General features: G+C 58.1%; 1 protein-coding gene across 1 annotated transcript in view; it reads right to left on the reverse strand.

Annotated features, from left to right (window-relative positions):
* NEURL4 (neuralized E3 ubiquitin protein ligase 4) overlaps positions 1-17,670 on the reverse strand; it is a 74,860-nt gene that overhangs the window by 28,363 nt on the left and 28,827 nt on the right. Inside the window, 5 exon segments of the mRNA XM_080636395.1 lie at positions 1,928-2,174; positions 5,036-5,164; positions 9,113-9,282; positions 13,591-13,669; positions 15,966-16,042. Of these exon segments, the coding sequence (XP_080492521.1) occupies positions 1,928-2,174; positions 5,036-5,164; positions 9,113-9,282; positions 13,591-13,669; positions 15,966-16,042 (702 nt within the window).

Raw genomic sequence — 17,670 nt, forward strand, 5'->3', positions numbered from 1 at the left:
CCCTCCCCTCCCCTTAAAGCGGCAGCGCCCTTTTGACCATATAAGGATAAGACCCAACCCCATTGGCCGGCTCCCCCCACCAGGGGGCGTGTCCCCATTAAACCCCTCCCCTTAAAGCAGCAGCACCCTTTTGACCATATAAGGATAAGACCCAACCCCATTGGCCGGCTCCCCCCACCAGGGGGCGTGTCCCCATTAAACCCCTCCCCTTAAAGCAGCAGCACCCTTTTGACCATATAAGGATAAGACCCAACCCCATTGGCCGGCTCCCCCCACCAGGGGTCGTGTCCCCATTGAAGCCCCTCCCCTTAAAGCGGCAGCGCCCCATTGACCATATAAGGATAAGACCCAACCCCCTTGGCCGGCTCCTCCCACCAGGGGGCGTGTCCCCATTAAACCCCTCCCCTTAAAGCAGCAGCACCCTTTTGACCATATAAGGATAAGACCCAACCCCATTGGCCGGCTCCCCCCAGCAGGGGGCGTGTCCCCATTGAAGCCCCTCCCCTTACAGCGGCAGCGCCCCATTGACCGTATAAGGATAAGACCCAACCCCCTTGGCCGGCTCCCCCACCAGGGGGCGTGTCCCCATTAAACCCCTCCCCTCCCCTTAAAGCGGCAGCGCCCCATTGACCATATAAGGATAAGACCCAACCCCCTTGGCCGGCTCCCCCCAGCAGGGGGCGTGTCCCCATTAAACCCCTCCCCTCCCCTTAAAGCGGCAGCGCCCCATTGACCATATAAGGATAAGACCCAACCCCATTGGCCGCCTCCTCCCACCAGGGGGCGTGTCCCCATTGAAGCCCCTCCCCTTAAAGTGGCAGCGTCCCATTGACCATATAAGGATAAGACCCAACCCCCTTGGCCGGCTCCCCCCACCAGGGGGCGTGTCCCCATTGAAGCCCCTCCCCTTAAAGCGGCAGCGCCCCATTGACCATATAAGGATAAGACCCAACCCCCTTGGCCGGCTCCTCCCACCAGGGGGCATGTCCCCATTAAACCCCTCCCCTTAAAGCGGCAGCGCCCCATTGACCATATAAGGATAAGACCCAACCCCCTTGGCCGGCTCCCCCCAGCAGGGGGCGTGTCCCCATTAAACCCCTCCCCTCCCCTTAAAGCGGCAGCGCCCCATTGACCATATAAGGATAAGACCCAACCCCATTGGCCGCCTCCTCCCACCAGGGGGCGTGTCCCCATTGAAGCCCCTCCCCTTAAAGTGGCAGCGTCCCATTGACCATATAAGGATAAGACCCAACCCCCTTGGCCGGCTCCCCCCACCAGGGGGCGTGTCCCCATTGAAGCCCCTCCCCTTAAAGCGGCAGCGCCCCATTGACCATATAAGGATAAGACCCAACCCCCTTGGCCGGCTCCTCCCACCAGGGGCGTGTCCCCATTGAAGCCCCTCCCCTTAAAGCGGCAGCGCCCCATTGACCATATAAGGATAAGACCCAACCCCATTGGCTGCCTCCTCCCACCAGGGGGCGTGTCCCCATTAAACCCCTCCCCTTAAAGCAGCAGCGTCCTTTTGACCATATAAGGATAAGACCCAACCCCATTGGCCGCCTCCTCCCACCAGGGGTCGTGTCCCCATTGAAGCCCCTCCCCTTAAAGCGGCAGCGCCCCATTGACCATATAAGGATAAGACCCAACCCCATTGGCTGCCTCCTCCCACCAGGGGGCGTGTCCCCATTAAACCCCTCCCCTTAAAGCAGCAGCGCCCCATTGACCATATAAGGATAAGACCCAACCCCCTTGGCCGGCTCCCCCAGCAGGGGGCGTGTCCCCGCGGAAGCCCCGCCCCTTAAAGGGGCCGCGTCCCCATTGACCATATAAGGATAAGACCCAACCCCCTTGGCCGGCTCCCCCCAGCAGGGGTCGTGTCCCCATTGAAGCCCTTCCCCTCCCCTTAAAGCGGCAGCGCCCCATTGACCATATAAGGATAAGACCCAACTCCATTGGCCGGCTCCCCCCAGCAGGGGGCGTGTCCCCGCGGAAGCCCCGCCCCTTAAAGGGCCGCGTCCCATTCACCTCGAAGAGCTCCCCGGGCCGGAGGTGGCTGCGGCTGAAGACGAGGCCGTGGCAGTACCCAGAGACCCGCGCGGCCCCGCAGCCCTCGGCCGCCAGCGCCACGTTCTGGCCACAGCGCCCATGGAAGCGCTGGCAGGGACCCATGGGGGCTGCAGGGGAGAGGGGGGGTCAATGGGGGGGGGCAATGGGGGGGTTATGGGGGGGTTATGGGGGGGTTATGGGGGGGTTATGGGGGGGTTATGGGGGGTGATGGGGGGTGATGGGGGGTGATGGGGGGTTATGGGGGGGTTATGGGGGGTTATGGGGGGTTATGGGGGGTTATGGGGGGGTTATGGGGGTTATGGGGGGTTAGGGGGGGTTATGGGGGGGTTATGGGGGGTGATGGGGGGTTATGGGGGGGTTATGGGGGGTTATGGGGGGTTATGGGGGGGTTATGGGGGGTTATGGGGGGGTTATGGGGGGTTATGGGGGGGTTATGGGGGGTTATGGGGGGTTAGGGGGGGTTATGGGGGGGTTATGGGGGGTTATGGGGGGTGATGGGGGGTTATGGGGGGGTTATGGGGGTTATGGGGGGTTATGGGGGGTTATGGGGGGTTATGGGGGGTTATGGGGGGTTATGGGGGGTTATGGGGGGGTTATGGGGGGTGATGGGGGGTGATGGGGGGTGATGGGGGGTTATGGGGGGTTATGGGGGTTATGGGGGGGTTATGGGGGGGTTATGGGGGTTATGGGGGGGTTAAAGGGGGGATTATAGAGACCTATGGGGGCTGGGGGGAGGGGGGTGGTCAATGAGGGGGGATAGGGGGGTATAAGGGATATAGGGGATTCAATGGGGGCCCTATGGGGGTCAATGGCACTTGGGGGGCGCAGGGCTCTATGGGGGTCAATGGCACTTGGGGGGCGCAGGGCCCTATGGGGGTCAATGGCACTTGGGGGCGCAGGGCCCTATGGGGGTCAATGGCACTTGAGGGGCGCAGGGCTCTATGGGGGTCAATGGCACTTGTGGGGCGCAGGGCTCTATGGGGGTCAATGGCACTTGTGGGGCGCAGGGCTCTATGGGGGTCAATGGCACTTGGGGGGCGCAGGGCCCTATGGGGGTCAATGGCACTTGGGGGGCGCAGAGCTCTATGGGGGTCAATGGCACTTGGGGGGCGCAGGGCTCTATGGGGGTCAATGGCACTTGGGGGGCGCAGGGCTCTATGGGGGTCAATGGCACTTGGGGGGCGCAGGGCTCTATGGGGGTCAATGGCACTTGGGGGGCGCAGGGCTCTATGGGCGTCAATGGCACTTGTGGGGCGCAGGGCTCTATGGGGGTCAATGGCACTTGTGGGGCGCAGGGCTCTATGGGGGTCAATGGCACTTGGGGGGCGCAGGGCTCTATGGGGGTCAATGGCACTTGAGGGGCGCAGGGCTCTATGGGGGTCAATGGCACTTGGGGGGCGCAGGGCTCTATGGGGGTCAATGGCACTTGGGGGGCGCAGGGCTCTATGGGGGTCAATGGCACTTGGGGGGCGCAGGGCCCTATGGGGGTCAATGGCACTTGGGGGGCGCAGGGCTCTATGGGGGTCAATGGCACTTGGGGGGCGCAGGGCTCTATGGGGGTCAATGGCACTTGGGGGGCGCAGGGCTCTATGGGGGTCAATGGCACTTGTGGGGCGCAGGGCTCTATGGGGGTCAATGGCACTTGGGGTGCGCAGGGCTCTATGGGGGTCAATGGCACTTGGGGGGCGCAGGGCCCTATGGGGGTCAATGGCACTTGGGGGGCACAGGGCCCTATGGGGGTCAATGGCACTTGGGGGGCGCAGGGCCCTATGGGGGTCAATGGCACTTGTGGGGCGCAGGGCTCTATGGGGGTCAATGGCACTTGTGGGGCGCAGGGCTCTATGGGGGTCAATGGCACTTGGGGGGCGCAGGGCCCTATGGGGGTCAATGGCACTTGGGGGGCGCAGAGCTCTATGGGGGTCAATGGCACTTGGGGGGCGCAGGGCTCTATGGGGGTCAATGGCACTTGGGGGGCGCAGGGCTCTATGGGGGTCAATGGCACTTGAGGGGCGCAGGGCTCTATGGGGGTCAATGGCACTTGGGGGGCGCAGGGCTCTATGGGCGTCAATGGCACTTGTGGGGCGCAGGGCTCTATGGGGGTCAATGGCACTTGTGGGGCGCAGGGCTCTATGGGGGTCAATGGCACTTGGGGGGCGCAGGGCTCTATGGGGGTCAATGGCACTTGAGGGGCGCAGGGCTCTATGGGGGTCAATGGCACTTGGGGGGCGCAGGGCCCTATGGGGGTCAATGGCACTTGGGGGGCGCAGGGCTCTATGGGGGTCAATGGCACTTGGGGGGCGCAGGGCCCTATGGGGGTCAATGGCACTTGGGGGGCGCAGGGCTCTATGGGGGTCAATGGCACTTGGGGGGCGCAGGGCTCTATGGGGGTCAATGGCACTTGGGGGGCGCAGGGCTCTATGGGGGTCAATGGCACTTGTGGGGCGCAGGGCTCTATGGGGGTCAATGGCACTTGGGGGGCGCAGGGCTCTATGGGGGTCAATGGCACTTGTGGGGCGCAGGGCTCTATGGGGGTCAATGGCACTTGGGGGGCGCAGGGCTCTATGGGGGTCAATGGCACTTGGGGGGCGCAGGGCCCTATGGGCGTCAATGGCACTTGTGGGGCGCAGAGCTCTATGGGGGTCAATGGCACTTGGGGGGCGCAGGGCTCTATGGGCGTCAATGGCACTTGGGGGGCGCAGGGCCCTATGGGGGTCAATGGCACTTGTGGGGCGCAGGGCTCTATGGGGGTCAATGGCACTTGGGGGGCGCAGGGCCCTATGGGGGTCAATGGCACTTGTGGGGCGCAGGGCTCTATGGGGGTCAATGGCACTTGTGGGGCGCAGGGCTCTATGGGGGTCAATGGCACTTGGGGGGCGCAGGGCTCTATGGGGGTCAATGGCACTTGTGGGGCGCAGGGCTCTATGGAGGTCAATGGCACTTGTGGGGCGCAGGCCCCTATGGGTCCCACCTGGCGAGGGGAGGGCGCAGGCCTTGTCGGGCCCGGTGCTGGGGGCCAGGCTGTTGTCGGTGGGGCCCGAGGCCCCGGTGAGGGACACCTGCACGCACTGCCCATAGAGATCCACCACGGCGTAGACCTCTGTGGGGCAGCGGCACAGCCCATCGGGACCCATAGCGACCCATAGCGACCCATAGGAACACCCCATAATAACCCATAACACCCACATCCCACTCGATCCCGCTGTACCCCCTTGTACCCCGTTATATCCCATTCGACCCCATTGTACACCCACTGTATCCCATTGCATCCCATTTTATCCCATTGGATCCCCTTATATCCGATTGGATCCCATTAGATCCCATCATATCCCATTCCATCCCACTGTATCCCATTGCATCCCATTTTATCCCCTTGGATCCCCTTATATCCGATTGGATCCCATTAGGTCCCATTAGATCCCATTAGATCCCATCATATCCCATTCCATCCCCTTGTATTCCATCGCACCCCATTTTATCCCATTGCATCCCCTTATATCCGATTGGATCCCATTAGATCCCATTAGATCCCATCATATCCCATTCCATCCCACTGTATCCCATTGCATCCCATTTTATCCCCTTGGATCCTATTATATCCCATTGTATCGCGTTCTATCCCGTTGGATCCAATTATATCCCATTAGATCCCATCATATCCCATTATACACCCATTGTATCCCATTTTTGATCCCATTGGATCCCATTGGATCCAATTATATCCCATTCTCTCCCATCCTATCCCATTGTATCCCATTCTAACCTGCTGTACCCGCACTGTACCCGCACTGCACCCCACTGTACCCACACTGTACCCGCACTGTACCCGCACTGTACCCACACTGTACCCACACCGTACTCACACTGTACCCGCACTGTACCCACACTGCACCCGCACTGTACCCGCACTGTACCCGCACTGCACCCCACTGTACCCCACTGTACCCACACTGTACCCGCACTGCACCCCACTGTACCCACACTGTACCCACACTGCACCCCACTGTACCCCACTGTACCCGCACTGTACCCGCACTGTACCCACACTGCACCCGCACTGTACCCGCACTGTACCCGCACTGTACCCACACTGCACCCCACTGTACCCGCACTGTACCCACACTGTACCCGCACTGTACCCACACTGCACCCGCACTGTACCCGCACTGTACCCGCACTGCACCCCACTGTACCCCACTGTACCCACACTGTACCCGAACTGCACCCCACTGTACCCCACTGTACCCGCACTGTACCCGCACTGTACCCCACTGTACCCACACTGTACCCGCACTGTACCCGCACTGTACCCCCACTGTACCCACACTGTACCCCACTGTACCCCACTCTACGCACACTGTACCGCACTGTACCCACACTGCACCCCACTGTACCCCCACTGTACCCACACTGTACCCCCACTGCACCCGCACTGTCCCCGCACTGTACCCGCACTGTACCCACACTGTCCCCGCACTGTACCCGCACTGTACCCACACTGTCCTCGCACTGTCCCCACACTGTACCCACACTGTACCCACACTGCACCCGCACTGTACCCGCACTGCACCCCACTGTACCCGCACTGTACCCACACTGTACCCGCACTGTACCCACACTGCACCCGCACTGTACCCGCACTGCACCCCACTGTACCCCACTGTACCCACACTGTACCCACACTGTACCCGCACTGTACCCACACTGCACCCGCACTGTACCCGCACTGCACCCCACTGTACCCCACTGTACCCACACTGTACCCACACTGTACCCGCACTGTACCCACACTGCACCCCACTGTACCCCACTGTACCCCACTGTACCCACACTGTACCCGCACTGCACCCCACTGTACCCACACTGTACCCACACTGCACCCGCACTGTACCCGCACTGCACCCGCACTGTCCCCGCACTGTACCCGCACTGTACCCGCACTGTACCCACACTGCACCCGCACTGTCCCCGCACTGTACCCGCACTGTACCCACACTGCACCCGCACTGTACCCGCACTGCACCCCACTGTACCCGCACTGTACCCACACTGTACCGCACTGTACCCGCACTGTACCCGCACTGTACCCACACTATACCCACACTGTACCCCACTGTACCCGCACTGTACCCACACTGTACCCACACTGTACCCACACTGTACCCGCACTGTACCCACACTGTACCCGCACTGTACCCGCACTGTACCCACACTATACCCACACTGTACCCCACTGTACAAGCACTGTACCCCACTGTACCCACACTATACCCACACTGTACCCGCACTGTACCCACACTGTACCCACACTATACCCACACTATACCCACACTGTACCCGCACTGTACCCACACTGTACCCGCACTGTACCCCACTGTACCCACACTGTACCCCACTGTACCCACACTATACCCACACTGTACCCGCACTGTACCCCACTGTACCCGCACTGTACCCACACTGTACCCACACTATACCCACACTGTACCCGCACTGTACCCGCACTGTACCCGCACTGTACCCCACTGTACCCACACTGTACCCACACTGTACCGCACTGTACCCGCACTGTACCCGCACTGTACCCACACTATACCCACACTGTACCCCACTGTACCCACACTGTACCCGCACTGTACCCGCACTGTACCCGCACTGTACCCACACTATACCCACACTGTACCCCACTGTACCCCACTGTACCCCACTGTACCCGCACTGTACCCGCACTGTACCCACACTATACCCACACTATACCCACACTGTACCCACACTGTACCCGCACTGTACCCGCACTGTACCCGCACTGTACCCCACTGTACCCACACTGTACCGCACTGTACCCACACTGTACCCACACTGTACCCGCACTGTACCCGCACTGTACCCGCACTGTACCCACACTATACCCACACTATACCCACACTGTACCCACACTATACCCACACTGTACCCGCACTGTACCCGCACTGTACCCGCACTGTACCCCACTGTACCCACACTGTACCGCACTGTACCCACACTATACCCACACTGTACCCCACTGTACCCGCACTGTACCCACACTGTACCCACACTATACTCACACTGTACCCCACTGTACCCGCACTGTACCCACACTGTACCCCACTGTACCCGCACTGTACCCACACTGTACCCGCACTATACCCACACTGTACCCCACTGTACCCGCACTGTACCCACACTGTACCCACACTATACCCACACTGTACCCCACTGTACCCGCACTGTACCCACACTGTACCCACACTGTACCCGCACTGTACCCGCACTGTACCCACACTGTACCCGCACTGTACCCGCACTATACCCACACTGTACCCACACTGTACCCGCACTGTACCCACACTGTACCCGCACTGTACCCACACTGTACCGCACTGTACCCGCACTGTACCCGCACTGTACCCGCACTATACCCACACTGTACCCCACTGTACCCGCACTGTACCCACACTGTACCAACACTATACCCACACTGTACCCCACTGTACCCGCACTGTACCCACACTGTACCGCACTGTACCCGCACTGTACCCGCACTGTACCCGCACTATACCCACACTGTACCCCACTGTACCCGCACTGTACCCGCACTCTACCCACACTGTACCCGCACTGTACCCCACTGTACCCGCACTGTACCCACACTGTACTGCACTGTACCCACACTGTACCCGCACTGTACCCCACTGTACCCGCACTGTACCCACACTGTACACGCACTGTACCCCACTGTACCCGCACTGTACCCACACTGTACCCCACTGTACCCCACTCTACGCACACTGTACCGCACTGTACCCACACTGCACCCCACTGTACCCCCACTGTACCCCCACTGTACCCCCACTGTACCCGCACTGTACCCGCACTGTACCCGCACTGTACCCCCACTGTACCCGCACTGTACCCCCACTGTACCCGCACTGTACCCCACTGTACCCGCACTGTACCCACACTGCACCCGCACTGTACCCGCACTGTACCACACTGCACCCCCCCGCACCCCGCTGTCCCCCGGTACCGTCGGGCAGGCCGGAGCAGGCGATGCCCTGGTCGGTGCCGTTGATGAAGTAGCGCAGGTCCCCGCGCTCCGTGCGCATCATCCCGATGCGGGCGCCCGTGCCCAGCGCGTCCAGGTCGCAGCCGTAGTTGTTGCGCATCGTGTTCCCGTCCTGCATGATGGCCGTGCCGCTGGCGGGGAGCAGGGAGAGCGCGGGGCGTGGGCAACGGGGAACGGGGTATGGGTATGGGTATGGGGTATGGGATATGGGGTATGGGGTATGGGGTATGGGGTATGGGATATGGGGTATGGGATATGGGGTATGGGGTATGGGGTATGGGGTATGGGTATGGGTATGGGGTATGGGGTATGGGATATGGGGTATGGGGTATGGGGTATGGGGTATGGGGTACGGGGTATGGGATATGGGATATGGGATATGGGGTATGGGATATGGGGTATGGGGTATGGGGTATGGGGTATGGGGTATGGGGTATGGGGTATGGGGTATGGGGTATGGGTATGGGGTATGGGGTATGGGATATGGGGTATGGGATATGGGGTATGGGGTATGGGGTATGGGTATGGGGTATGGGATATGGGGTATGGGATATGGGATATGGGATATGGGATATGGGGTATGGGGTATGGGATATGGGGTATGGGGTATGGGATATGGGGTATGGGATATGGGGTATGGGGTATGGGGTATGGGATATGGGGTATGGGATATGGGGTATGGGGTATGGGGTATGGGGTATGGGTATGGGGTATGGGATATGGGGTATGGGATATGGGATATGGGATATGGGATATGGGGTATGGGGTATGAGATATGGGGTATGGGATATGGGGTATGGGGTATGGGGTATGGGGTATGGGATATGGGGTATGGGGTATGGGGTATGGGATATGGGGTATGGGATATGGGGTATGGGGTATGGGGTATGGGGTATGGGGTATGGGGTATGGGGTATGGGGTATGGGATATGGGGTATGGGATATGGGGTATGGGGTATGGGGTATGGGGTATGGGGTATGGGGTATGGGGTATGGGATATGGGGTATGGGGTATGGGATATGGGGTATGGGGTATGGGGTATGGGATATGGGGTATGGGATATGGGATATGGGGTATGGGGTATGGGATATGGGGTATGGGGTATGGGATATGGGGTATGGGGTATGGGATATGGGATATGGGATATGGGGTATGGGATATGGGATATGGGGTATGGGGTATGGGATATGGGATATGGGGTATGGGATATGGGGTATGGGATATGGGGTATGGGATATGGGATATGGGGTATGGGGTATGGGGTATGGGGTATGGGGTATGGGGTATGGGATATGGGATATGGGGTATGGGATATGGGGTATGGGATATGGGGTATGGGGTATGGGATATGGGGTATGGGATATGGGGTATGGGGTATGGGATATGGGATATGGGGTATGGGGTATGGGGTATGGGGTATGGGGTATGGGATATGGGATATGGGATATGGGGTATGGGATATGGGGTATGGGGTATGGGATATGGGATATGGGGTATGGGATATGGGGTATGGGATATGGGGTATGGGGTATGGGATATGGGGTATGGGATATGGGGTATGGGGTATGGGGTATGGGGTATGGGATATGGGGTATGGGGTATGGGATATGGGGTATGGGATATGGGGCATGGGATATGGGGCATGGGGTATGGGGTATGGGATATGGGGTATGGGGTATGGGGTATGGGATATGGGATATGGGGTATGGGATATGGGATATGGGATATGGGATATGGGGTATGGGATATGGGATATGGGATATGGGGTATGGGGTATGGGATATGGGGTATGGGGTATGGGATATGGGATATGGGATATGGGATATGGGGTATGGGATATGGGGTATGGGGTATGGGATATGGGATATGGGGTATGGGGTATGGGGTATGGGATATGGGGTATGGGATATGGGATATGGGGTATGGGATATGGGATATGGGATATGGGGTATGGGATATGGGGTATGGGATATGGGGTATGGGATATGGGATATGGGATATGGGGTATGGGATATGGGTATGGGGTATGGGATATGGGGTATGGGGTATGGGGTATGGGATATGGGGTATGGGGTATGGGATATGGGGTATGGGATATGGGGTATGGGGTATGGGGTATGGGGTATGGGGTATGGGATATGGGGTATGGGATATGGGGTATGGGATATGGGGTATGGGGTATGGGGTATGGGATATGGGGTATGGGATATGGGATATGGGGTATGGGATATGGGATATGGGATATGGGATATGGGGTATGGGATATGGGATATGGGATATGGGGTATGGGATATGGGATATGGGGTATGGGGTATGGGATATGGGGTATGGGGTATGGGATATGGGATATGGGATATGGGGTATGGGATATGGGGTATGGGGTATGGGATATGGGATATGGGGTATGGGGTATGGGGTATGGGATATGGGGTATGGGATATGGGATATGGGGTATGGGATATGGGATATGGGATATGGCGTATGGGATATGGGGTATGGGGTATGGGATATGGGGTATGGGATATGGGATATGGGGTATGGGGTATGGGATATGGGATATGGCGTATGGGATATGGGATATGGGATATGGGGTATGGGGTATGGGATATGGGATATGGGGTATGGGGTATGGGGTATGGGATATGGGGTATGGGATATGGGATATGGGGTATGGGATATGGGATATGGGGTATGGGATATGGGATATGGGATATGGGATATGGGATATGGGGTATGGGATATGGGGTATGGGGTATGGGATATGGGGTATGGGATATGGGATATGGGGTATGGGATATGGGATATGGGGTATGGGGTATGGGATATGGGATATGGCGTATGGGATATGGGATATGGGGTATGGGGTATGGGGTATGGAGTATGGGATATGGGATATGGGGTATGGGGTATGGGATATGGGATATGGGATATGGGGTATGGGATATGGGGTATGGGGTATGGGATATGGGACGTGGGGTATGGGGTATGGGATATGGGATATGGGGTATGGGGTATGGGGTATGGGACATGGGGTATGGGGTATGGGATATGGGATATGGGGTATGGGATATGGGATATGGGATATGGGATATGGGGTATGGGATATGGGGTATGGGGTATGGGATATGGGACGTGGGGTATGGGGTATGGGATATGGGATATGGGGTATGGGGTATGGGGTATGGGACATGGGGTATGGGGTATGGGATATGGGATATGGGGTATGGGGTATGGGGTATGGGATATGGGGTATGGGGTATGGGGTATGGGATATGGGGTATGGGGTATGGGATATGGGATATGGGGTATGGGGTATGGGGTATGGGATATGGGGTATGGGATATGGGGTATGGGGTATGGGGTATGGGATATGGGGTATGGGATATGGGGTATGGGGTATGGGGTATGGGGTATGGGATATGGGATATGGGATATGGGGTATGGGGTATGGGGTATGGGATATGGGGTATGGGGTATGGGATATGGGATATGGGGTATGGGATATGGGATATGGGGTATGGGATATGGGGTATGGGATATGGGGTATGGGGTATGGGGTATGGGGTATGGGGTATAGGATATGGGATATGGGGTATGGGATATGGGGTATGGGGTATGGGATATGGGATATGGGATATGGGATATGGGGTATGGGGTATGGGATATGGGATATGGGGTATGGGGTATGGGGTATGGGATATGGGATATGGGGTATGGGGTATAGGATATGGGGTATGGGGTATGGGATATGGGGTATGGGATATGGGATATGGGGTATGGGGTATGGGATATGGGGTATGGGGTATGGGGTATGGGGTATGGGGTATGGGATATGGGATATGGGGTATGGGGTATGGGATATGGGATATGGGGTATAGGGTATGGGATATGGGGTATGGGATATGGGGTATGGGATATGGGATATGGGGTATGGGGTATGGGGTATGGGATATAGGATATGGGGTATGGGGTATAGGATATGGGGTATGGGGTATGGGATATGGGATATGGGATATGGGGTATGGGATATGGGATATGGGGTATGGGATATGGGGTATGGGATATGGGGTATGGGGTATGGGGTATGGGGTATGGGGTATAGGATATGGGATATGGGGTATGGGATATGGGGTATGGGGTATGGGATATGGGATATGGGGTATGGGATATGGGGTATGGGGTATGGGGTATGGGGTATGGGGTATGGGATATGGGGTATGGGGTATGGGATATGGGATATGGGATATGGGATATGGGGTATGGGGTATGGGGTATGGGGTATGGGATATGGGATATGGGATATGGGATATGGGGTATGGGGTATGGGGTATGATGGGATACTATGGAATATTATGGGATGTTATGGGCTATTATGGGCTGTTACGGGCCGTCCTAGGCTGTTCTGGGTTCTCATGGGATACGGGATTCCTGTGCCCACCTCAGCATCCAGGTGTCGTAGTCAATGTCTGTCATGGTGTTGGGGAACTCCAGGTCCTCGGGGCGGATGGCGGTGACCCCTTGGGGACAATAGGGGGCAATGGGGTCAATGGGGGTCAATGGGGGTCAATGGGGGTCAATGGGGATCAATGGGGATCAATGGGGGGCAATGGGGGGCAATGGGGTCAATGGGGGTCAATGGGGATCAATGGTGGGCAATGGGGGGCAATGTGGGTCAATTGGGGGGCAATGGGGATCAATAGGGATCAATGGGGGGCAATGGGGGGCAATGGGGTCAATGGGGATCAATGGGGATCAATGGGGGGCAATGGGGGGCAATGTGGGTCAATTGGGGGGCAATGGGGATCAATAGGGATCAATGGCGGTCAATGGGGCTCAGTGAGGATCATTGTGGTCAATGGAGGTCAGTGGGGGTCAATGGCGGTCAGTTGGGTTCAGTGGGGCTCAATGGGGCTCAATGGGGCTCAATGGGGATCACTGTGGTCAATGGAGGTCAATGGGGGTCAATGGCGGTCAGTTGGGTTCAATGGGGCTCAATGGGGCTCAATGGGGATCATTGTGGTCAATGGAGGTCAGTGGGGTTCAATGGGGCTCAGTGGGGCTCAATGGGGCTCAATGGGGATCAATGGGGATCATTGTGGTCAATGGAGGTCAATGGGGGTCAATGGGGCTCAGTGGGGCTCAATGGGGCTCAGTGGGGCTCAGTGGGGATCATTGTGGTCAATGGAGGTCAGTGGGGGTCAATGGCGGTCAGTTGGGTTCAATGGGGTTCAATGGGGCTCAATGGGGCTCAATGGGGCTCAATGGTGATCATTGTGGTCAATGGAGGTCAGTGGGGGTCAATGGCGGTCAGTTCGGTTCAATGGGGCTCAATGGGGCTCAGTGGGGCTCAATGGGGATCATTGTGGTCAATGGGGGTCAATGGGGGTCAATGGCGGTCAGTTGGGTTCAATGGGGCTCAATGGGGCTCAATGGGGCTCAATGGGGATCATTGTGGTCAATGGAGGTCAGTGGGGGTCAATGGCGGTCAGTTGGGTTCAATGGGGCTCAATGGGGATCAGTGGGGCTCAATGGGGTTCATTGTGGTCAATGGAGGTCAATGGGGGTCAATGGCGGTCAGTTGGGTTCAATGGGGCTCAATGGGGCTCAATGGGGATCATTGTGGTCAATGGAGGTCAGTGGGGTTCAATGGGGCTCAGTGGGGCTCAATGGGGCTCAGTGGGGCTCAGTGGGGATCATTGTGGTCAATGGAGGTCAGTGGGGGTCAATGGCAGTCAGTTGGGTTCAATGGGGTTCAATGGGGCTCAATGGGGCTCAATGGGGATCATTGTGGTCAATGGAGGTCACTGGGGGTCAATGGCGGTCAGTTGGGTTCAATGGGGCTCAATGGGGCTCAGTGGGGCTCAATGGGGATCATTGTGGTCAATGGGGGTCAATGGGGGTCAATGGCGGTCAGCTGGGTTCAGTGGGGCTCAATGGGGCTCAATGGGGATCATTGTGGTCAATGGAGGTCAGTGGGGGTCAATGGCGGTCTGTTGGGTTCAATGGGGCTCAATGGGGATCAGTGGGGCTCAATGGGGATCATTGTGGTCAATGGAGGTCAATGGGGGTCAATGGCGGTCAGTTGGGTTCAATGGGGCTCAATGGGGCTCAATGGGGATCACTGTGGTCAATGAAGGTCAATGGGGGTCAATGGGGCTCAATGGGGCTCAATGGGGCTCAATGGGGATCATTGTGGTCAATGGGGGTCAGTGGGGGTCAATGGGGCTCAATGGGGCTCAATGGGGATCATTGTGGTCAATGGAGGTCAGTGGGGGTCAATGGCGGTCAGTTGGGTTCAATGGGGTTCAATGGGGCTCAATGGGGCTCAATGGGGATCATTGTGGTCAATGGAGGTCAATGGGGGTCAATGGCGGTCAGTTGGGTTCAATGGGGCTCAATGGGGCTCAATGGGGCTCAATGGGAATCATTGTGGTCAATGGAGGTCAATGGGGGTCAGTGGCGGTCAGTTGGGTTCAATGGGGCTCAATGGGGCTCAATGGGGCTCAATGGGGCTCAGTGGGGATCACTGTGGTCAATGGAGGTCAATGGGGGTCAATGGCGGTCAGTTGGGTTCAATGGGGCTCAATGGGGCTCAATGGGGCTCAATGGGGATCATTGTGGTCAATGGAGGTCAGTGGGGCTCAATGGGGCTCAATGGGGATCATTGTGGTCAATGGGGGTCAGTGGGGGTCAATGGGGCTCAATGAGTGGTGTCAAGAGGTGGAGATATTTGAGGTGCCCCTATTGCCCCCCATTGCCCCCCACTGACACCGTAGCCCCCCCTTGTGCCCCCCATAGTCCCCCCCATCTCACCTGCCTCGATGGAGCCCGACCATCGATCCACCATCTTCTGGATGACGATCTCAAAGAGCTCCCCATCCCGCAGCGCCCTATGGACAACGGGGGGCAATGGGGGCAATGGGGGGCAATGGGGTAATGGGGGTAATGGGGGTTAATGGGGGCAATGGGGTAATGGGGGCAATGGGGGTAATGGGGGCAATGGGGTAATGGGGGCATTGGGGGCAATGGGTCCCCCATGGTCCCTCTATGGCCTCCATGTTCACCCTATGGGTCTCTATGGTCCCTCTATGGGTCCTCCTATGGGTCCCCATGTCCCAGTGATGGGTCCCTATGGGTCAGTTACGGGTCCCTATGGTCACTCTATGGGTCAGTTATGGGTCCCCATGTCCCAGTGCTGGGTCTCTATGGGTCTGTAACGGGTCCCTGTGGGTCAGTGATAGCTCTCTATGGGTCTCTATGGTCACTCTATGGGTTCCTATGGGTCCCAATGGGTCCCCATGGTCACTCTATGGGTCTCTATGGTCACTCTATGAGTCCCTATGGGTGAGTGCTGGGTCCCTATGGTCACTCTGTGGTCAGTCTATGGGTCCCTATGGGTGCCCATGGTCACTCCATGGGTCCCTCTGGTCAGTCAATGGGTGCCCATGGTCACTCTATGGCCACTCCATGGGTCCCTATGGCCACTCCATGGGTCCCTACGGTCACTCCATGGGTCCTTCTGGTCAGTCAGTGGGTGCCCATGGTCACTCTATGGTCACTCCATGGGTCCCTATGGTCACTCTATGGGTCCCTACGGTCACTCTATGGTCACTCCCTGGGTCCCTATGGTCACTCTATGGTGGCTCCATGGGTCCCTATGGTCACTCTATGGTGGCTCCATGGGTCCCTCTGGTCACTCTATGGTCGCTCAATGGGTCCCTCTGGTCACTCTATGGGTCCCTATGGTCACTCTATGGTCGCTCCATGGGTCCCTATGGTGGCTCCCTGGGTCCCTCTGGTCTCTCTCTGGTGGCTCCCTGGGTCCCTCTGGTCACTCTATGGTCGCTCCATGGGTCCCTCTGGTCACTCTATGGTGGCTCCATGGGTCCCTATGGTCACTCTATGGTGGCTCCATGGGTCCCTCTGGTCACTCTATGGTCGCTCAATGGGTCCCTATGGTCACTCTATGGGTCCCTCTGGTCACTCTATGGTCGCTCCATGGGTCCCTATGGTGGCTCCCTGGGTCCCTCTGGTCACTCTATGGTGGCTCCATGGGTCCCTATGGTCACTCTATGGTGGCTCCATGGGTCCCTATGGTCACTCTATGGTGGCTCCCTGGGTCCCTCTGGTCACTCTATGGTCGCTCAATGGGTCCCTCTGGTCACTCTATGGTGGCTCCCTGGGTCCCTCTGGTCTCTCTCTGGTGGCTCCCTGGGTCCCTATGGTCACTCTATGGTGGCTCCCTGGGTCCCTCTGGTCTCTCTCTGGTGGCTCCCTGGGTCCCTCTGGTCTCTCTCTGGTGGCTCCCTGGGTCCCTCTGGTCACTCTATGGTGGCTCCATGGGTCCCTATGGTCTCTCTCTGGTGGCTCCCTGGGTCCCTCTGGTCACTCTATGGTGGCTCCCTGGGTCCCTCTGGTCTCTCTCTGGTGGCTCCCTGGGTCCCTATGGTCACTCTATGGTGGCTCCCTGGGTCCCTCTGGTCTCTCTCTGGTGGCTCCCTGGGTCCCTCTGGTCTCT

The sequence above is a fragment of the Psittacula echo genome (assembly GCF_963264785.1).
Source record: "Psittacula echo genome assembly, chromosome: 32".
NCBI lineage: Eukaryota > Metazoa > Chordata > Aves > Psittaciformes > Psittacidae > Psittacula > Psittacula echo.